Genomic DNA, 22,120 nt, shown 5'->3' on the forward strand with positions numbered 1-22,120 from the left:
ACAGAAACTCATTGGCTCAATCTTTCCACATCTGCCCCTCCTTCAGAACAGAAATTGAATGGCTTAAAATGTTGGGCCGGGGTAGGTGTACTCCTCTAATTTATAGTCCGAAATAGGGCATTTTTATCTTAATATTGTATTTTCCCCGATATTGACTAAGAATGTATAAACGGACGACTGACCCCCCCCCCTCCTCCCACTGAATCTGCAATTGAGTACATGCATTAATACCGTCTCCGTAGCCTATTGGTTAAGGCGTAGCCTATTGAAGTCGTAGTCGTGGGTTCATTCCATGGTCCATTTAGCTCGATCCCTTTGCCGCGTGATGCCTGCCTCTCGGTACTTTAAGGATGGAAGTGGTTTAGTGGTGTAGGTTTCTGCTTCTTACCCATGACTATGTGGGTTCGATCCCTACCAGGGGTACTATCTCATGGATGGCCTCTCAAAAATGACACACTAACAGTTTCTAGCCAGGAAACGGACTCGATAGTGATTTTATCAGCTAATCACCTTTAGCAAAATCGAGCTTGTATTTTAGTTAGATTTAACCAATGAAAGTTGTACCCCTTCATCGGTGCTTTGAAAAATAATTAAAGGACCCTGTTTGAAGCAAGTGCTTGCGCTTTCACGGGTAATCCTTGACCGAGTGGTCTTAAGGAATACATTCAGTGTTCTCTAACCTTAAAGTCGATTAAAATTTCAATATTATAACCAAGTACCACCAGGAAGTATCTTTGGAAAATGCAAAATTAAGCAAACAGTTTGATTTTTTAGATTTATTAGTGAAATATGCATTTTGATAAAACAGTTTTCTGAAAAGGAATAATAAAACTACACATCTGACGCAGTTGTATATAATAAAACTGCTTTAGATTACACACAAGTTGAAAATGCCGATGGTATACGCGAAATCAGGTAACAACTAACATCTTGCATTTGTTATTTTCTTGAATATTCTATCAATATTAAATTAATTAGCAATTATATTATGACATGTATATATCCCAACTTTTTTTAACCCAGCAGCTGTAATACTGTGGAAATCTCCAACTGGTGATTTCTCCAACTTCTGTGTTCTCCAACTTCTGTATTCTCCAATTGGTGAATTTTATCAATAGAAATTGACTGTGGAATTCTCCAATTGGAAATTTCTCCAATTGGAGAACCGTTTTTACAAAATCATAATTTTTGATTTTTTTTTAGATTTTAATAAAGTTAATAACTCTAGTACTCAAAACATAAATAGAAATGTAATTTTCTGTTCCAAATTGTAATATTTGATTTTTTTCAAATTGCTGATTTTTTCCCCCGTTTCGGCTCATATGGAAAATTCTCCAATTGGAGTTTGCCAAAACCCCGCGGGGGACCTAAAATCCAATTGGTCATTTGGTGGCCAACGGGAGAAATCAATTTTGGAATTGAAATTTTCATATTTCTTAAAACTTTTTTTTTAATTTTACTTAAAATATTTTTAATTTAATGGACAAACTCTCTATGTGTCGCTTTTGAAGTTGATATCTAAGATAATAAAAAAACTAAGTTTGCAAGTAAACCGGATTTGCAAACTTATACCGGATGCTGTTTGATATGTTTGTAGATCGGTCGATAGGCGATGCTTTGTCTGTGGAAACTTTCCATTAATAAATAAATGAACCCAACTGTTTTGAAGTCAGTAGTTGAAAGGTCAAGGTCATGATCATTTGTATTTAAATCCATGTCTTTTTGACATAGAAACTGCAATGATTTAACCATTAAATGACCCCTTTATTGTGTTCAGGCGAGTAGTCTGATGATTTGTTTACTTCACACAATGACTTTATTAAAGTTTAACGTAGGACCATGAGACCACAAAGCTTGGTTGCCATTGACCAGTAGAGAACCACTATTGTTTTTGGTCAGAAGGGTTAAGGTCACGGTCAACAGTCTTAAGAAATCTTTGTCCGCATATTTACTTCTTGGACCTGGACATTTCAAATTACCAGTAGCCGACCCTTTATTGAATTCAAATTGCGTTGTTAAAAGGTCGAAATATTTATCTCCATTTAAGTGAAAATTTTATGCAAACATAAGTAATCCATTTATTCGTTTTAGAGGAACTGCCTTTTTATATCCCGCATGTTTCTAACAAAGCAGCGCTAATGTGCATAATAATTCTGTAAAAAGTTGAAACCATCGATTCTTGACTACCACACTGACGACATGGATGTTAATATGTGTATGAGTAGTTTGAATAGTATTATTTAATATCAAACAGCCAATAGAGTTAACGTGCTCTATAGTTTGGCTTTAGTTTACTACTTATTATTATTTACAAGGCATGACATACCAGTTTGATTGTGAGAAAACGAAATTTGTAAAAAAAGTTTCTATGCATTTTCATAAAATAATGGAAACTCTAAGACTTAAGCCAAATAGCCTAAATGGTAACCAATATCCTGTGTTAAGGCCAAAATAAAGCTAAACAACTGCAGGTACCGACTGCCATATCACCCGCCGAATTAAAAACAGAATCAACTATGCCTTACGACTAACAATTAAACAATGGACACTTAATAAAATATACTGCACCCAGAGTTATTGTCCGTGTGCACTGTACTTTTCCTAAATGAGATATATCTGTATATGAAGTTTTAAGCAAAAACCTCTAAGACTTTTCAAGTTATGCAGCGGACAAAACTGAAGTGTGAAAATTGACAATGGTCAATAACACAAATACTTCTGCAGATTTATGGTTCTTGTGCACTGCAATTCTCAAGTATGAGATCTGTCTGTATACAAACCTTGAATTCAATACCCGAAAGGCTTTTCATGTTATGCTCTAGGCAAAAACATAAATATGGAAATTAATAAAGGATAATAAGTCAAAACATACTATTATTATATCCCCTTCGCTATTCGGCAGACATCATTTATATCAGTTTCAATAATATTATTTATCATGCAGATTAAAAAAACAAATACAGTCTGAAACTAAAGGCCGTACCGACGTCAAGTTGTTTGTTGTGGAGGCATCCTGGAACATCATGGTTACCGTCATAGCCATGCCATGCCACACCAGAAACATATTGTTTCACACTGTCTTATATAATGAATATAATAACTTGTTTATTAATAGCTTGTTGTTCAAATAAGTCTATTTGCATTGAGTTATGTCTGATTGGTCAAGCCTAACGATTACACGTACAAAATTTGAATCATTCTTATCTTATTTATTTTATTTTAACGCACTTTCGTTACAGTTCGCTGCTCAAATTGCATACAATTGCAACGTTTTCAGACGGGAGTTAAACACCTTTACCAAATAAACATAATGATTGACTGATTTATTAAGAATCTTACTATCGCTGAGAAGCTGTTCGGGATACCAACTGTCAGACCAGTTATGATCATAAACTATCAGGTTGGTATTGATATTGTTTTTCCGAAACTGGGGTCCTACGTGATCACGTATGGAAGTCTTCATGAGGTCAACGTTGATAACCATAGTTGGGTAATCGTTTCTAGACAGCAGGGGTTCGTTTTGAATGCTAAGGTAGTCGATGTGTATACCCTCATTTTGGTACGCTTGGATAAATCTGACGAAATATCTATCAAACGAAAACATAGACAACTTTGATGAAAATGGATGACATACATTACTAGAAACTTCCTCGTATATATATATATATATATATATATATATATATATATATATATATATATATATATATATATATATATATATATATATATATATATATATATATATATATATAAGGAGTGTTAAATACGAAATTGGCTTAGTGTTTAATTCGACATGAAACAAACATAAACCGTGATTCAAAAAATGGACAATAAAACAAAAGCAATAGAAGTTTAATAAAAGCTAATACAGTAACGCATTACTTGGCATATGCTTCTAGGTATTGCCCGCCGCCGTTCAAATCACCACCAAACATATTGTGGGAGGTTTTCATCCATGCGGGCGCCGTCTACGACGTAGCGAGAATACGGAGATTGGGATTGATATAGTTTGCCTCTTGGGTATCACAAAGGCGCGATCTTTAAAATGATTCAAGTCATAGTCTGTGTTGTGGTTGTTTGTCAGATCGTCGTTAGTGTAGGGATTGACTCCTTGGAAATCTGACGCACCCATCACTAATCGTAGAAAGGTTACTCCTGCAATACTTTAAGTAGATTAACTTTACACGACACAATTAAATGGAACCTAATACTACAAGAAAATCATTCCAATGAATAACAATAATTCGAAATGCAACATGGACCTACCGAGGTCATCCAAGCTGTTTCCTAAAAGATCCCTCATAATCAAATGTCGATTCGGACTGTGATAGATTACATAGGCGGCCGCGTTAGTCAAAGATGCGCCAAAGCACCCCATGGATTGCCGACGCTTTGTTCGATCCACCCAGACGCTGTACCCGTGGCCGTTGGGCGTCCGGAGCCAGGGCGCTTCTCTTCGAAGCTTTTTAGAACCGTCGCCTGTCGTCAGCCATACTTGGTACTCGTCGTTGCTGCTGGTGATGAATGCTTGCGAGGCGACCAACAAGTTAACAAGTAGCAACATCAGGGCTTTATTGTAAATCAATGAAGAACAAACGCATTTTGATGTTATAAAAAGGATTTGACATTCAACTTCGATGTGTTACATTTATAACCTTTATTCTTTATTTCACGGAAACAATTGTGAAGATACCTTGAGTACTCTCTAGATTCTTTAATTTGTTTTTGTTCATGATTGGCTCAGCCTATTAAATGGAAAAGATTTTATTAGCAGGTATCTGCTTGTGTGCCTTTTTTACCATTTGTTAGATAATTGCTTGGTTTCATATAACGGTTTTAAACAACTTCTGGCTTCATAATGTTTAATCGAGAGTAACATCGTATCCAATTATTTCTCATTAATGTTGCAATATGTACGTTTAGCAAAAAATTAAATGAATCTATGTTGTTCATAAAGTGTTTCGTATTATACAAATTTGGCAGGCAGACAGATTGCAGAGAGCGCAGGTAACTGAATTCAAAACTTGATATCTGAAAATTAAATATCCGATCCCATAACATATAAGGCACCTACAAATTAAAGTTAGCGGTATAATGCATTTCATATGCGATCCTTACGGTCATTAATCTAGTTCTTACCAAGTTTAATCCGAATTATATCTAGTATATGAAACATGTTGAGTGGCTGCAAAGTGGTTTAACAATCACAATATTAAGCATATGCACTATTTATATAAATATACTGTATTAAAGGAACATTCTGTCATTTCGTTTGGATCAGTTTTCTGTATGAGAGTTCCTATGGATGGAAAAATAAACTAAACCAACGGGTGTTTCGGTATGTTTTTGCAAAGTGCTACTGATAACTTATCGAATAGAATCAAAGAGTTGTCTACTGCATTTTGGGACTTCATTAACGTGTTTGATAAAGTTGTAAGATAAATAATATGGTATAATCTTATGAATCTTGGAGTAAAAGGTAAATAACTAGATGCTTTTTGTTCGATGTATTTGATTGTTAAGTCTTCTGTGGACTTTTTTGTAAGTAGTCGTTAAACATGTTTGTTATGGGTTCGTCAAAGAAAATCGTTGACTCCGCTTTTGTTTTCAATGTATCTAAATGATGTAGATTTTTTTTTTATATGACACAGACTTATCAGGTCTAGATCTAGATGTGTTCAAGTCTTTATGCTATCGTATTCTATTGGTATTGTGTTGTTGTCAGAATGTGGTTTACAAGAACGGATATATTATATTGACTGTCTTAAGTAAAACGTGGATCAATTTGGGTGAAATAAAACAAAATGTTTTGAACAAGAAACATATTAAATTAAGAAGTATGATAGCTCTTCATTGCATAATTTACCTGTAATGAGAAATTCAAAATAAAGATAAATCCGGTTTTATAATTTCACAAACCTAGCATTTTGTGCTTGTACATGACATTTGACTAAAACATTTTAGAACATATTTCTATGCCTGTGTACGCATGGGTATATTGCCTGATGTTGTTGAAATTAACTCTAAAATCTGCATACGTTACACGCGATTGTATACCTAGTCAAGTGCAATGCTCCCGAATGACCTGAATATGAATAACTACATATATCTACACCTCAACTTCCATTCCTTAAATGAACTGCCTTTAGGCAATTGCGTTCATCAATCGATGAACGCAACATCTTCGGATATGTTCGGATCGTAATTCATTGCATAACAATATACATGAAAGCTATTGATCTTGTTATTGGTTATATTGTGTCTGCAGGTCCCGTAAAATATAGATCAACATTTTTAAAAGTGTTAGTTTATTATATTTTATACATAATGGTACCAGAAGTGTTTTAATCTTACGTTTTAAATTGATTTCAAGTGGTTGATCTCTTCCCGCGTTATTGTGACGTCATTTGAAAAAAATGTTTCCGGTTATAGTCGGGTCGTTCTATTTACAGAAGGGTAAGAACGGATTACTTAAAGGTTTTCTTAAATGAAATGAAGAATTTTTTTAACAATTTTTGAATGAAATAATAAACTATTGGTGTAAATATAAGGAATGAATTGCGGGGTTGATGTCATTATCGGGGATATGAACGCAATTGGGTTGGTCAAAGTACGCGTGGAGTCCTTCGGACTCCACACACATTGACCAACCCAATTGCGTTCATACCCCGATAATGACATCAACCCCGCAATTCATTCCTTAAATGGTAGATTTTACCACTCCAATAATAACTGATTAAAATACCACTCCAAATTTGCAATATTATATCGAAAATAGACTAAATTGCGTTCTATAAAAAGAACAATACGCGCATATGAAGCTGACTGTGCGGGTGGCGGGCCCGTAGTTGAGTTGGCTAACGGTAAGACATGATTGAACACCCAGGCCAGGCAGGTTCGATTCCCCGAAACAAAAACAGTCTTCGTTGTACACTGTCACACGTTATTGAATCAGGACATCTTAAACCAGTGATATATTCTATGTGTGTACTATGACCCATAACCTAACAAGTCTGATACTCTTAATAAGGCTGAAGCCCATGGATAGTCTTCTTACACCCTGTCCTATATGCATTATAAACAGGTTTATCTAGTCAAATCATTAACATTTCTTCTATATAGGAGCACAAAGATCTTCATGAATACAATCGTAAAGTCGATTAGACTGACAGTAACGAAGTCAAATAAGTTGAACAATTATTCACGAATTTACTTCCTATTATTGTTTAGGTAACACTAATTCCGTATGAAATGAATATATAAAACATTGGATTCAGTTGGAAAAAAATACACGGGTTTATATGATAATTCATTTTTTCCATATTTGATTTACTTTTTTGGCAAAAGTAGGAAGTTACGACCACCCGCAAAGTTGAAGGCGATAAGTCAGCAAATCGAGGGCGAAAACACGAAAATATCGGTTTTTCTCCCTCACACTTTCGTATTGCTGATGGGTTTTCATGTTTCGTATTCTTCGCGACAAGAAACGGGTAACCTGTGGCGGGTTTGGTATGTTCAAGTGTTCCCCCACTTCCTTAAAGAGCGAAAATACGACGAAAAGCGACTTTAGTGCCAAGTGAGAAAAACAATAAATCGTCATCTCTTCGACAAAACCCCATCAGATATTTATTACGTGTAATAATTTGGCATGTTTAACGGGTTTTGTATAGTTTTGTTATTCTTTTGGCCCGAAAGGGGTGACAGAATTTTGTGCATAAGTATTTTACTATTTTCACCCCGCAAAGGAGAAAACACGGAATGGCACTAAACAACCACCATAGGTTTAGTTATGTTTGCTGAAAACTTCACGGACTGATCCTTTAAATTTAATAGCGAATTTCATATTTAAGTTAAGGTTAGACGAAATTAGTTTGTACTTCCCTAGCCAGTTATGTAGGTCAGCTCCGCTTACATGTTATGTCAATTTCTATGATATTTAAGCTAATCAAGATAATTGGTTTTTGTTCCGTTTATCAAAGCTTATGTTTAATATTTCGTCTTTTGGTTGAGAAACTGAACTGCAAGTTAGCATCTGCGGCCGTTTTCATTTTTTAATGTTATTGTACCTGCCGATGTATTACTATTTCGTGTTTTTGCTCTCAACTTGGTGTGTTTTCGCCTTCAGTTTGACGGGTTTTTGTATTATTTGAATATTTCAATGTTATTTTAAAGCGCGAAATATTGACCGCATCTGATCTCACAGCATTCCAATGACCTCTCACTCAGCATACCTCAGCCTTCGACTTATGTTCAATGTGGTCTGACTGATAAATCAAAATTCAATAAGAAAGTTCCCATTGGTCTATATGACTTCTTAAATTAAGAAAAGAACACAATTGGTGAGCAATGAGTTTAATCATCGACTCGTGTTTTGCAATATTGATGTGGGCAGAATGTTTAATACATTTACTAACGGTAAAAACAAGATAAATATCCGATGGTATAGTATTTATCTATGTATTTGAGTCCTCAAAGTTAGGTTTTCCGTCTTTAAATGGTGGATCGAGGCATCTTAATGTGTATATCATCCTAACTAACTTGTACCAATCATACGAACTACAATGTAATACAGATAAGTGTTACGTTAATACAAATTTATTATATATTATTATATTTTTATTATGATAATTCGCCTCGTCATGAGAAAAAAACTTCCAAAATAAGAAAACTGTCGACTTCGCTTTAATATCATATTTGTAAAGATAAATTTGTGCATGCAAAAAACAATTGCGAAGCTTTTGTTCCTGGCATACGTATTTCTTCAGAAATTAATGTTTTAAAATAGCGAGTTAAAATGACCTTTTTAGGTAGCTAGTGGTGAGATATAAATTGCTTAAAATATGTTGGTTCTGTTCGTCGTGTACTGTGAAATGATGGTGAAACATATACCGAAATTCCACTATGATATTTGATGGAAAGTTTGATTGTAAGTTTTCGTTCAAATGAAATTTAAAGAATAACAATGGCGTATCTAGTTCAAGTGCGGAAATCTAAAACAATTTCAATGTTTAAGTTGTAAGTTCTAGTTTATTTTATGACTCTTAAAATACTTATCGTGATAAGGTTGTGTATTGTCTATTCCGGAGAAGGTAATATTACTATTGGTTTGGTCCTTAAATCAGGGAAGAGTTCATTTAGAGAACAATGATGCCGTTATGTATCTTATTCGTAAAAAATTGTCTGGTGCTACAAACATGTCCCATTTATTTGATGTGAAATCGAAAAAAAGATGGAATAACCTTACAACCCCATCTTAAATGCATAATATCTTTGTAATTGCAATTAATAGTGTTTAATTTAAACATAAATATATTAATCAATGTCTATTGTGACATATTTTAATGATACTATGCTTTAAAACAACATGCATTTAGTTGTAGTGTGTTGATGTTATGATAATTTATATAGAAAGTTTAAAGCCTATACTATTTGAATGTTGAGATGTAATAATAAATTGCTATTGTTGTTATTCTGAAGACATTCACGAGAAAGCGATATTGCGCGTGATTTAACTTTAGGGCTAAATCAGTATCTTCCCTTATATTTATATATTTCCCGGGCCTACTTTATCGCCTCTGCAGATTCCTTAAGGCTCTATCAGGTTCTGACGAGACCCTGCCACGTGGTGGGCCGGCTCTTTGCCACGTGGCTATTCTTCCTTCCTTGTACGAAAATCAACCGAATAGAATTACTGGCCTATCGAACTTGCTGAAAGCTGTCGTTCAACTGCTGAACGTCGTCAACTGCTTGTGGTCATTAGTCGAGTCAAGTGGCATCTGTACATAAATGTGTAAAACTATCTTAGTACTTGATCCCGCCAGAGCGTCGATATCAGTACAAATGAGCCACGATGAAACCTCCTTGTATACGCATGAACAATCAAGCCTTTGTCTTATTTTATTCTTATAATCCTAAACCGTAGATATAATACATGAATTTATAGAATTTTAACTTTGAACTCGTTCGATATGTTATCGCCTGTCAGTATACACCCCGACTTCACTTCCTTTCTTTTTTGCCTACATTGGGTGTTTCCGGATTGAACTAGAATGTGGTTAAAAGTGAAGTAGATAGCAGTTATTATTTTCCTCGTGGATTAATAAAGAACTGTAGTGTGAATCAACTAATTGAATGTCTGATGGTTATAATCATCCACTTCACTACAATAATTTAAGTAGAGTTATCATCAACACAATTTATCAAAAAGAGCAGCGACAACTCATTTCGTTCAAATATAAAATTTAAATTCAGTTGCCTCCTTTGGATCTAGTGTTTTTCATTGGTGGGCGAAAACATTTATTATTTTTGTTGAGCTTTCCGTTTGAAACCGTTTTTTCATGCATCGCTGAGTGAAAATGACATGGTTTTATCAAGATTAATATAAGTTATTTTTCCAACATCGTCGTAAATTTGAAAATATCTTCTGACACAATAATTGGTTCTTGACTTTCGGCATTAATTCTGGTTGCATAGCTCAAATTTCAAATAATCTCGGGTTATCAATTTAACAGATCATGAGATGTTGGTGGAGAACGTTAATTTACGGTGTTCTTAATTGAAACACGTTTTCCAAAAGTAGTTCCCTAGTAAAAGTTTCCTTTTTAAATTCTGAATCAAATATCGGTTTGCTTCTAATGTACGATGTAACTTCCAATGTTGACATTTAAGGATGATGACAAGTTAATGGTCATCCTTAAAATTATTTCGTTATAAAAACAGTTTATATAATTTTGATATATATTAATATTTCAGTATTTGTTTACTCCATTTAAAAGACGTTTCTGATTAAGAAAAAACATTTATAATGACGTCGATTTTTTCTTGGTTTTTAGATATATTTTTTTTATTTGGACTTAACTTCTTTTGAAAATCGGCCATAAACTGTAGTTGTTTTGAAGAAAATGACACCGTTTTAAGTCACAACTATATGAAATTAACTTTGTGAGTTAGAATAAAATAAGCTTCATGTTGATATCCCTGACGGTAGTTACGTTTTTTTATGGTCTTAAATATGTTCAAAGGTTCAGACACATGTCTTCACCGTCCAAATGTTAATGTGCATATTGAAAGATAAGAAATATTGCAATTTTAGTTTTACAGGGGCATTCCTTTATAACACTGAAAGCGATACATAGGCGAAACAATAACAATGCAGCTTACATATTTTTACAAATACAAAAAATTATCTTGTACATATTCGAATCAATGAAATGTTCATCAAAACCTTCCTCAATCACCACTTAAGTATAATATTATTAAGTCTTCTACAATTGAATGAGATAAAATAAGCTTAAAACAATCATGTATTGTACATCAGATTTATATCATCTAGTGTTTCAGTTATTTCAATCTGGATTATTTATAATCGTCAAGAATGAGTGGAGTATCAAGATAATAAAACATACGCAGAACGTTCGTTGTATATATAATTTGAAATCAGTATCAACATGCAAAGAACTGCACATGAACCATGTACAAACTGTGAGCTATTCAGGTCATTCTTTCTTCGCCTGAGCAACACCTTTTCCTACTAGGGATCCGCCTTCGTGCAAGAGTAGTGCTGGCCAAACAACAAAGTCCACCAGATGGCCTGTCTTTGTATACTGCTTGTAGCAATTTGTGTCAAAACGCTCGTCTTTGTCTTGAAGTTTGAAACACATAGGAGGGCTTTGCACTACCATCAACCAACACAGGTCTATGCATCCACGAATGAATGGCTGTAGATCGTTCAGACACTTCTTGCTCCAGCGGGCTTTCATGTAAGCCTACGTGTAAAAAGAGAGTTTGCGGAATAAGCGATGCGTAACTCAATGATTACCACTTAAAGCTGCACTCTCACAGACTAAACGCTTTGACAACTTGTTTATTGTTTGTCTTGGAACGAGCCAATTTCTGCGAAAATCCATGGAAACCAGTTATATAAGACTGCTTACAAAAATTAGATCGCAGATTTTTATATTTAAACCATAAAATGATGTTTTATGCATTTTTCATAAACCGTTACCATAAAACATTAATTTTCGAACGGGAGTATGATAATCTACGATCTGATTTTTTGTCAGCAATCTTACATAATTGGTTTGCAGATATTTCTGCAAAAACTGCCCTTTCCAAGACAAAAAAATATTAAAGTTGTAAAAATGGTATATCTGTGAGAGTGCTGCTTTAAAGGCCCAACACGTATATTAAATGAAGAAAGATACAACGAGTATACGATGATTTTTTTGCATACGTGTAAACTTACTCTTTGGACAACAGGTATCATGGAAACGGATACGTCTTTACGGAGGTTCTTCATCTGGTCATCAACATGCACTGATTTAGCTTCCTTAAATGATGATGCAATGGGCATGTTTATGTTTTGTTAATTTCACACATAAGATGCTCATATAGGCAAAGTGATATTGAAATACAATTGCAGAAGATTAAAACTTTAAAACATATTTTTAACCATTTGATATTATGTTAAAGCGATGATGAATAATCATACTTGATCCACAGCTGTCGAATCATCTGTATTTGGGTCGGAAAAACTTGTACGCTTCGCCTGCCACTTCTGCTGTAACTTATAGTCTTCCAAAGAAGAATTTTGTCTCATATACTGGGCTAATTCTTTGGCAAGCTTTAAAAGAACAGATAGTTTTAGGTGTACATGTTTTTGATTGTCCATGCATTTAACATAAATGTGTTTCATAGAAAACGTTTTGAAAAGGATATATTAATAATTGTATGTGAAGCAAAACTACGCACCCGTTTCTTTGGCATTGTTGCCATTACAGGAACGGTCTGAAAAGCAAACTAAAATGATTTTGAAAAGGAAATATTTAAAGGGACAAAAGGCAACCACATTCACTAACGCAATATCAATTCGGTGTTTAAAACGTGATATTATGTAAACGTTGATGTATTTCTCCGTACCTTTTCATCCTGTGGATATTCAACCTCGAGCAGCAGATTCATTGCCCTCTCAGTGTCTTTCAGTACCAAGGTTGCTTTTATTTCGCAGAACTCAAATGCATTCTGTATACAGTAAAAATAAAATTGATAGTTTTATCGTTCCCAGAAAATGAAAACATTTAACAAAATAATGGAAATAGCTTGACTGTTGGGGTTTGCCTGCAGTTTCTTTGTCAATCGATGAATGTCAAATTCAGAGATATTTATAAGAAATGAAAGGGGAAAAACATTTAAATACTAGAAGCGTTAGTTGGAGCGTCTCTATAGCTTCCATTTCTGTGTAACCACTGTCTACCAAGACCTCAAAAGCGTTGGTCCATTCATTATCGTATAGTTCGTTGTATTTATCAGCAAGTTTCAGTGGACGGTTCGGGTCGCTTAGATCGGTAATGTCGGGGTTATTTTTCGTTAGCTTGTCCCCAGCAAGTTTGCTTAGTCTGAAAATATCAAAATTGATTCAGCAATATAATGATGGTCATAATTGATAGCTTATTTATTATTTCAAGGAGATCCTTCAAGTAAGTGCTTAACATAAAAGTATTATATATATTCTACCTGAGCATCATATCTTCCTTTTGTTTCCTAACTTCTTGCATTGAATATTCAGTGGTTTTCAATTGTTGATCCAGTTTTGAATTTTGTTCTGTCAATATATGTTCATTGTTCTTTTGAGTCTCAATGGCGAGTTCAAGTTCTTTTACTTTGTCTTCAAGAGTTTTGTTTTGTTCTTTTATTTTCTTCGCATTTTCCTGTAAATAAAGTTTCTCCTCTTCCACAGCAATAGGCGATGCAGGTCGCGGCTCCAAATGTTCATTAGCTGGAACCTTTGTATCTATGACTGGTGCAGGTTCTTGAGCTGTAGTCTCCCTCGATCCGAGTTTTGATTGCACAGCGGGTGGAATCTGAAACACATACGGATAACATTGAGTGTAGATCCAAGTCTGTAAACTTAAAATGTAACAAATATAGTCCAGATAGGTATCCAATATCCAGATAGGTATCCAAATATTTACCATCTTTGAAAACGATACGGATGTTTGGTCTATTTTCCGGAAAAGTTCAAACTTTGTTTGACCGTCAATTTTCTCCTGGCTTCTTAATTTCGTTAAATACTCTGTCCACTTCTTCGTTTCCTGCTCTAACTGCTCTAGGACCTCTTCAGTTGGTATCGTATCAAAATTTTGGTAAGGAGAAGGTCTGTTTGAGTCCCTATTAAGCATTTCTTTTAAAACCTCTGCCATTTCTGTACTAAAATATAACAATTTATATTTACAATTTATAATTGCTTTTGTACGTTTAAAATTTAGATTCTTAAACATGTTTAAATTAACAGTATTTAAATGACTCGATGAGAAAAATATAACAATGATATATTTATAAATTTATATGGTACTGTTCTATAAGTCGACTTACCTTGGATTGGCTTGTACAAGATAACAACGAAATTAAAGAATGTATTTCCTCAAAATTAGAATCATCCTTCAAGTTCAGTTGACTTTAAAACTTCCTTGTCGATTTTCCCAACTTCCACTTTCTCGAAGGTAAACTATTCTTAACTCTTAACAACTTCTACGAATAAGCTATTGAAAAGCCGTATTGTATCGTGTCACTGCTACTCATTTCCGTTATTCTAAGTATTATGTTAATGAAACAATATTACAATTCTTCAAATGGTGCGTAATTATACAAATTATTAGTATTAAACCACTCTTAAATTCATTGAATTTAAACGTTTGAAGACTACTCGTATAACCATAAACTTCTTCCGGGTGTTTTCAATATCTTTCAAGGTTGATATCTTTAAATTAGAGCCGATACATATCCCCAAAATGTATACTAGTATACACTTTGTGTTGAAATATTTTTGTAGTTAAATACAGTTTATGATAAAACATATATACAAACCAGACTGATATTTTTCATGGAAATATTAAGACGAATTTTACTATGCACTGTTCATTTTTTCTTCAGATAATATGTTATAATGGTAAAATATAAAAAATAACGAACATGGCTGGAACGTTTTTATTGATATATCCACCACCGAAACTCAATTATTTATATGATTCAAACGATTTATAACACGCGTTTTCTCAGTACGTACGTCCTAAAAGCCGATAACTTGAACATGTGAGCTCATGGATGCAAACGTCTAATATTACTGTCATAGGTATGTTGAATTTGTGGACATGCAAGGCAAATGCTCAACAAACAGATCGCACATCCGCTTAAGACTTCCAATAATTGCCTGTAGACCTAGTTGCCCGTTTTACGTATTCCTTGTTAAGATGTTTACGTAAGGTTCGAATTAAACAAACAGCGACTTATACTGATATATATTTTAGCTCGGTTGTGGCGGAAGTTAATAGCTTATCACACGCGAGGCCGAAATCCAGACCGATGCTCTTTATGAGAGGCCATAAATAGGAATCCCAGGTACGGATCTAAACCACAATCATTAAGGCGAGGGGTGGACTCCTATATCATTAGACCACTCTTATCCCTTAAATGTTTAACAATATTATCAACAATAATGTCTTTCGAATTCTTTTAACGTAGTATATATCTGTGAAGTACACACCAGCACTCACTGTTGATCTAGATGCATAATTATATATCTACTATTTTATCACGCCGTATTGATGCCATCCATGTAACTATTCACCATGGTCGGTATTCATAAAACATCTTAAAACCATTTCTTAAGTTAAATATCCCCAAAGTAATAATAATAAATGATAACCTAATCATATATGAAAGCCTTTATTTTCGTTGATTTAATTGAATTTTCAAACTATTGTTTTCAAAATACAATTTTCTTACAATATGATTTAGAACATTTTGAAAAATTGACTAAAATTAAGAAATGTCTCAAGCAGTTTTTTTGCAAATACGGCTCCATTCCAATTAGCTCAATAAGACGAATGGCGGAAGGTAAATCTAAATGTTATGCATAATCCTTGTACACGTTTTTCATATTGGTTGCAGATATTAATAGTGCGCTTCGAACGAAACTCTTTTAATGACTAGATTGCCCTCACCGTCCGAGACTCATTCGGTACAATGCGAACTTCCAGTCACACCGTCCGAGACTCATTCGGTACAATGCGAACTTGCAGTCTCACCGTCCGAGACTCATTCGGTACAATGCAAACTTGCAGTCTCACCGTCCGAGACTCATTCGGTACAATGCGAACTTCCAGTCACATGATAATTTTGGAATTAATATTTTTAAAGCATTATGATTTGTTTCTGATACACGCTATTTTTGCTAATATATAAATAGTTTAAATGATTTATATATTTTGATGAAAGAGAGATGAGTCTTTAGTACAACATCAAACATCTTGTTGACGCATCTTTGATTATTTTATTTTCTACAATGAATACAACTCTCCTACTTTAAATATCATTTGAAGAAATGAAGTTCACTGAGCTACTTACTATCTTATCAGTAAGACTTGAACGTCCCAAGACTTATTTTGGAAGTTTGTTTTATTAACACAGAGGCAGGAATATGTTAATGGGCAATCTTTTACATGTTATTAAAATCTGTTTGCTATGTACAATGTGATTTTTTATATATTTGTTTCTTAACACTATATTCATCGAATAATTATGATACATCATTATGTTGGACAGCAAGCTTTATATCATGGCGTACGTTAATGTTTTTTTTCTTTAATTGCTTTCTAGTTAAATGTGATCTGATATTCTGGTGCAATAAATAGAGGATAATTGTTTGTTTCAGTGTAAGATCGTAATATATTTCACTGGGTGTCCACTAAAACCTGGCATAGCAACGTTCACGCGGTAAAATATTTTATCATATTTAATTACTTAACTCCATATGTGTTCTTATTATATGATTCGATCTGCTTTAAATGCGCAATAAATCTAAAAGCAAAACAAAACGAAACTTCGTTTTCAGTTAAAATATGTATTTAATTTCATAAACTGTGTATTTGCATATAACCAAAACACAATAAATATAACTTTCTAAACTTCGCCATCTCTATATTACATCCGATGTATGCAGTAATATGTCAAGTGATAACAATAGTGCCAAATAAAACAAATTCAGTTAAAAAGTATACAAATAAAAAGTATCAATGGTATGAAAACCTGTACCGGAAGGAATAGGCAACTCTTAGTAACACAAAACGTCTTTAAAACTACCGTAGGGTTACCAATAGATAGGGAACCCAACCAGATACTTCATTTCAACAAAGGCCATTCCAATAAAGTGCATTTCATAATATGTAATGAACGGTATTTATCAGAGAGATACATTTTAGACCAGCAAGACTTACTAAAAATAAAAATAAAACTTCTGGCAGTTACAATGTGACAGGTATTTGCAGTCACTTAAAACTCGTGTCCATTTTGGGCCTAAAATAAACAAGTTGACGTACAGCAGGGTTAACTCATAAGGCAACCAATGGGCGCAAACAGACTCTTATAGATCTCAAAACAACAGAGACAGAATATTTGACTAAAACATGATATCACTAGTAAGCAATAAAAACAAAACGTAACAACATATCAATCAAATGGACAATAAGAAGCGTGAAGAGGCGACATAGTAACAATGAAAAAGTATTTCTTAAAGGCACCAATACACACATTTTGAAAGTTAAAAGTAAACTTAAAACTGTATTCACTATAGTGAGATGCATTATTTTCGGCATTGCTTAAATGCTTGACTCAACATTTTGTCAAATTATCACACCACATTATGATATAGCCAAAACATTGTCACAGATGTTCATCTTAATCTACATATAAACATTGAATACATTTAATTTGATTTTGATTCCGAAATGCAGTCGGACAGTTTGAATAATCACATCAATCAATACTATGTATTTGTTAAAGCATTATTCGGTGAACCTTGTCGTTCTCACAGGAAAAAAAACATCGCTAGAATGAAGTGGAGAGTTTATCTAGTTTCGTTCTGATGACTCAATCTTGTTCCTCCCAACAGGTTGCGCAATACCTTTTGCAATAAGAGGGCCACCATCATGCAAAAGTAGCGCAGGCCAAACGACGAAATCAATCGTAGTTCCAGAAAGTATGTACTCCTTATATAAATTGGCATCAAAATGTTGACCTTTGGTGACCACCAGTTTAAAGCGCATAGGCGGACTCTGGACGACCATTTTCCAACAAAGATGCAGGCAGGCTTTCACGAATGGTTTGAGGACTGGTATACACTCTCTGTTCCAAAAAGCCTCGATGTAGGCCTTAAAAACAAAATGTCAACAGTTTCGAATTTGCATTCCAAATAGCCAAGGTATACAATCAATTTTAACGGCAGGAGTGTGTTTTAAATAACTTATTAATAATTGCTATGAACATATTACAAATATATTTTGGAAAGTCTTTGTTTGGAATACCCGTTGTACGATTGGAACCATCGAAGATGAAACTTCTTTTCTCAGTTTCTTCAGCTTATCTTCAATATTTACTGGTTTTACGTCCTGAAGTGTAGACAAAAGTAGTGATAAACATAGATATACATAAAATTTACGATACATTACATAAGACAATGAAAGAAATCACTTACAAGTTTTGTCTGCATGGCAGAAAGCGATGCTGGTTGATTGCCACCTTTTGGTAGCCACCTTTTCTGCAGGCCCATGGCTCCCATTGTAGCGCTATTAAGCACATCTGAAAACTAATGCATACTCTTCGATTTACAACTATTACGAACAATAGAAGGACAATTCCAGTAAACCATACATCGATTGAAGTTCTTTAAAGACTTACCATGTGCTTCTTTTTAGCTGACACATCTATTGATTGTTCGTTTAAGTTAACCTGGAATCATAAAATATCGAAATATATGTGCGTCAAATAGTTATTTAACCTGAAAATATTTTGTTCATATGCATTCTTCAAAACAAATTGAAATCGAGTCAGCAAAGTGTACTTACCCGTCCACTCCGTATTGTTATTTCAGGTATACCAATCTTAAATCAGAAAAAAATGCAACACAATAGTTTTAAATTTCATTTCGAAATCACAACGATGTTTGTGGCACTGAAAAATACATAGTTCTATAACCAAAACAATAAACCTAACATTTATAAAGTATTTTCTTATTGAATATGTTAACATTTTTCTATTCACCTTGAAGTTAAATGATTTTGTGTAATCTTCAAACAAAAGATTCACAGCGTCTTCAGCTTTTTCAAAACCATGTCAGCCTTTTGATTGCAAAACGTGTCAATATTCTGGAATGTAAAAAAACAAACATTTAAGACAGCCATTTTTCAACGGATAGTGTACATATCATATTGAAATATTCAATTTATATCGCAAACATGCACTTCATAAGTCATTGTAGGTTATTTCAATTTGTATCTGAACAAACATGGCACTATTCAGTGAAGTATCGTATTATTCTTATTTAGTTTTCCAGTTTCTTAAGATAACATAATATCAACTCGCCGGGGAATGTCAAGATTTGCATGGATCTGTCCGCTTTTTGAGTCATTTAATATAGTTATGTTTATATATGAATATTTAAGTATATTACACATTGTTTAGATAAAATGACTTCAAAACAGTCAACTAACCATGAGCGTGTCCCTAAGTGTATCAATAGCTTCACTATCAGTATAACCACAGTCGAGAAGGCCTTCAAACGCGTTAGTCCATTCGTTGTCATATATCTCGCTGTATTGTTCCCCGAGCCTGGTGGGCCGACAAGGATCACTGAGGTCAGCTATGTTTGGATTCTCTGCTGTTAGTTTTTCGCCTGCAAATCTACTTAACCTAAAAACAGACATTCAATAACAGAATGAAAATTGGTGATAACTGATTTCAGTGGAACTCACATAGTGCCATTTTTATAGTTTATATTTTTTGACTCAAGTGAACTGCAGGGGCTCATTGTGATGGCGCTTCTTGTGACTGCGTCTGGGTTCGTCTTGTGACGGGATGTTGGTGCGTCTTGTGACTGCGTGTGTGGTTGCGTCTTGTGAAGGGATATAAGTCCGCCTTGTGACGGGGTGTGGGTGCGTCTTATGAAGGGATATTGGTGCGTGTTGTGACTGCGTGTGGGTGCGTCTTGTGTAGGGATATTGGTGCGTCTTGTGACGGGGTGTGGGTGCGCCTTGTGACGGGGTGTAGCTGCCTCTTGTGTGCGCGACGGCAGACGTTGTACTTTGGTTTTGTGCCCTAGAATGTTTTCGCAAAATCAAGCCTCAATGGGTTTATTTAGTTGTACGAAACTTGCACGCATCAATTATCTACCATATTGGCATCAAAGGATCACTTTGACAAGTTTACCCGCTAGTGTTTTGTCTAGATGTTTAAGTTCGTCTTTAGAAATTAATATTGGCACCACAGGTACTATTCCCGATCATATCCGTACGTCTAAAGATTGCTTGAGGCATGTTATTTGCCATGAATAGAAACTTTGATTCTGAAATACCTGATAAGGAGAAGTTCTTTCTCCCTTTGTAGGTCTTCTCCAACCAGTTGAACGTCTTTCAAACTTGTCTGCAGTTCCTTATTTTCTCTCTTTAGTTTTTCCAGCTCATTATTCCTGCCGCCTGGAGATGCAGTTTGGGGCCGCGGTGGTGCATTGTCTCGCCTTATCTTTCTCTCTTCCTCATGTGCACTCTGATGACCTTCCTGGTGGCGAGGTACCTGTTGGTGTCGGTGCTCATATGGTATATGTGTATTATGATCTGCTCCTTGTTTTATGAATGAAGTATAAAATTCCGGCGGGACCTAAGAAAACAGAAATTATAATATATATGGTTTCGTATTCAAATTCAGTTTTGTTTTTCTTTAACCAGACTCATCGAAAAAAATCTATTAGATATGTTGCTCATTGGTGTACTCATATATATTTTTATTTATGCAAACATTTACATCGTATGGGATTTGTTATGCAATTGTGGTGCAACGAAAGATTTCTCCTATATCTATATAATATATTCGTAATCGTTTATACCCATAATTTACTTGAAAGCGTATATATACATAGTATACTCTTTACGTATATACTCAAAATATACTCGTTATCGTTTATACTCATAATATACTCGTCATCGTGTATTCCCATTATATACTCGTTAACGTTTATACTCATAATACATTCGTTATCGCTTATATCCAGATTATACTCGTTTTCCCATAATATTACGTAATCGTTTCTACCTATAATGTACTCGTAATCGCTTATACCCAGTATATACTCGTTAATGATTATACTCATAATACACTCGTTATCGCTCATAGCCAGTATATACTCGTTATCGTGTATTACCACAATATACCCGTAATCGTTTATACCCATAATATACTCGTAATCGCAAGTATATACTCGTTATCGTGTAAACTGATAATACACTCGTAATCGCATACACTCATAATATTTTAGGAATCGTATATACGCATGTATCAACATTTTAACAACAACATAAAGAAACAATGTGCTTACCATACTCATTAGAAAATCTGAAGTTTGAATCATCAGTGAAAACATGTACATTTTCTTTTCTCTACTCATTTGTCCTTTCTTTAAATTATCAATTATATCATTCTATTCTTTGATTTTAGAATCAAGGTCATTTAGAATACGTCCAATAGGATATTTCTCAAAATCTTGGTACCATGATGATTGTCCCTCGACGAGAGTTCTACTCGGAAACTCCGGAAATGACTGGAGACCGCCCATTTTTAAATGTCATGAAAATTAAATATATATGTGTATATATATTGTCATTAAACGATCTCCAATAAATTCTCATTTCATTTTGTTTCAGACATATATGTAAACGAATCTGAGCGTCTGATTATGAATCTGAATTTTATTTAATCTGATCACACATACAATTTTCAAAATAACAAGGAAGTAATATCCGATACAGTTTCTTAAATGGAAATTCCCATTCGTAATTTACTTCCTCATCGGAGTGGGGCCTATACATTATACTTGGGGAGAATACATTATACTTTTATGACGGTGTTTGCGATATCGTAGATGATTAAAAAAACAGAAACTTTTGTTTCAAGTGTTTGTGTAGCTATAAGGTTTTATTGCATTTTGGGGATACTTTAATATCTCATTTGTTTCAAAAAAGTTGTAAACCTAGGCATACAAGGCCTCAATGTAGCTACGCCACTGGGCATAACATGT

General features: G+C 34.3%; 1 protein-coding gene, 1 long non-coding RNA gene and 1 pseudogene across 6 annotated transcripts; all 3 read right to left on the reverse strand.

The window, feature by feature from the left end:
- LOC128226079 (uncharacterized) overlaps positions 1-4,567 on the reverse strand; it is a 28,661-nt pseudogene extending 24,094 nt beyond the window's left edge.
- A 6,586-nt stretch (positions 4,568-11,153) lies between these two features.
- Positions 11,154-14,980, reverse strand: LOC128229309 (uncharacterized). Of its 4 annotated transcripts, XM_052941150.1 has the most exons (10): positions 14,866-14,980; positions 14,374-14,590; positions 13,974-14,208; positions 13,516-13,862; positions 13,199-13,397; positions 12,922-13,023; positions 12,754-12,801; positions 12,494-12,625; positions 12,248-12,331; positions 11,154-11,768 (listed from the first exon to the last, which is right to left on the reverse strand). In XM_052941150.1, exons 3-10 carry the CDS (start codon positions 14,199-14,201, stop codon positions 11,499-11,501), a joined length of 1,410 nt encoding a protein of 469 aa, XP_052797110.1. In that variant the 5' UTR covers positions 14,202-14,208; positions 14,374-14,590; positions 14,866-14,980; the 3' UTR covers positions 11,154-11,498. The 4 variants fall into 4 exon arrangements, with proteins under 4 accessions (XP_052797110.1, XP_052797111.1, XP_052797109.1 ...); XM_052941151.1 differs by lacking the exon at positions 14,866-14,980 and having other exon boundaries at positions 13,974-14,203; positions 14,374-14,800; XM_052941149.1 differs by lacking the exon at positions 14,866-14,980 and having other exon boundaries at positions 14,374-14,798.
- Positions 14,981-16,890: 1,910 nt separating this feature from the next.
- LOC128229342 (uncharacterized) lies at positions 16,891-21,864 on the reverse strand. Of its 2 annotated transcripts, none has more exons than XR_008260077.1 (9): positions 21,594-21,864; positions 20,405-20,706; positions 19,545-19,743; positions 19,096-19,199; positions 18,900-18,935; positions 18,733-18,783; positions 18,530-18,640; positions 18,360-18,443; positions 16,891-18,206 (listed from the first exon to the last, which is right to left on the reverse strand). It is a non-coding gene; the product is annotated as an uncharacterized LOC128229342 (long non-coding RNA). The 2 variants fall into 2 exon arrangements; XR_008260076.1 differs by having other exon boundaries at positions 21,422-21,864.
- Positions 21,865-22,120: the final 256 nt, after the last annotated feature.

Source organism: Mya arenaria, chromosome 3 (genome assembly GCF_026914265.1).
Source record: "Mya arenaria isolate MELC-2E11 chromosome 3, ASM2691426v1".
Lineage (NCBI taxonomy): Eukaryota > Metazoa > Mollusca > Bivalvia > Myida > Myidae > Mya > Mya arenaria.

Bases quoted from the DNA above. Each gene is read 5' to 3' on its own strand.
- LOC128229309 (XM_052941150.1), bottom strand. From the start codon at position 14,201: ATGGCAGAGGTTTTAAAAGAAATGCTTAATAGGGACTCAAACAGACCT. The intron at 13,398-13,515 runs GTAGAATATATA...TGATATTTTCAG, and splicing joins AAGGAAGATATGATGCTCAG to ACTAAGCAAACTTGCTGGGG. The intron at 11,769-12,247 runs GTAAGTTTACAC...TTTTACACGTAG, and splicing joins TGATACCTGTTGTCCAAAGA to GCTTACATGAAAGCCCGCTG.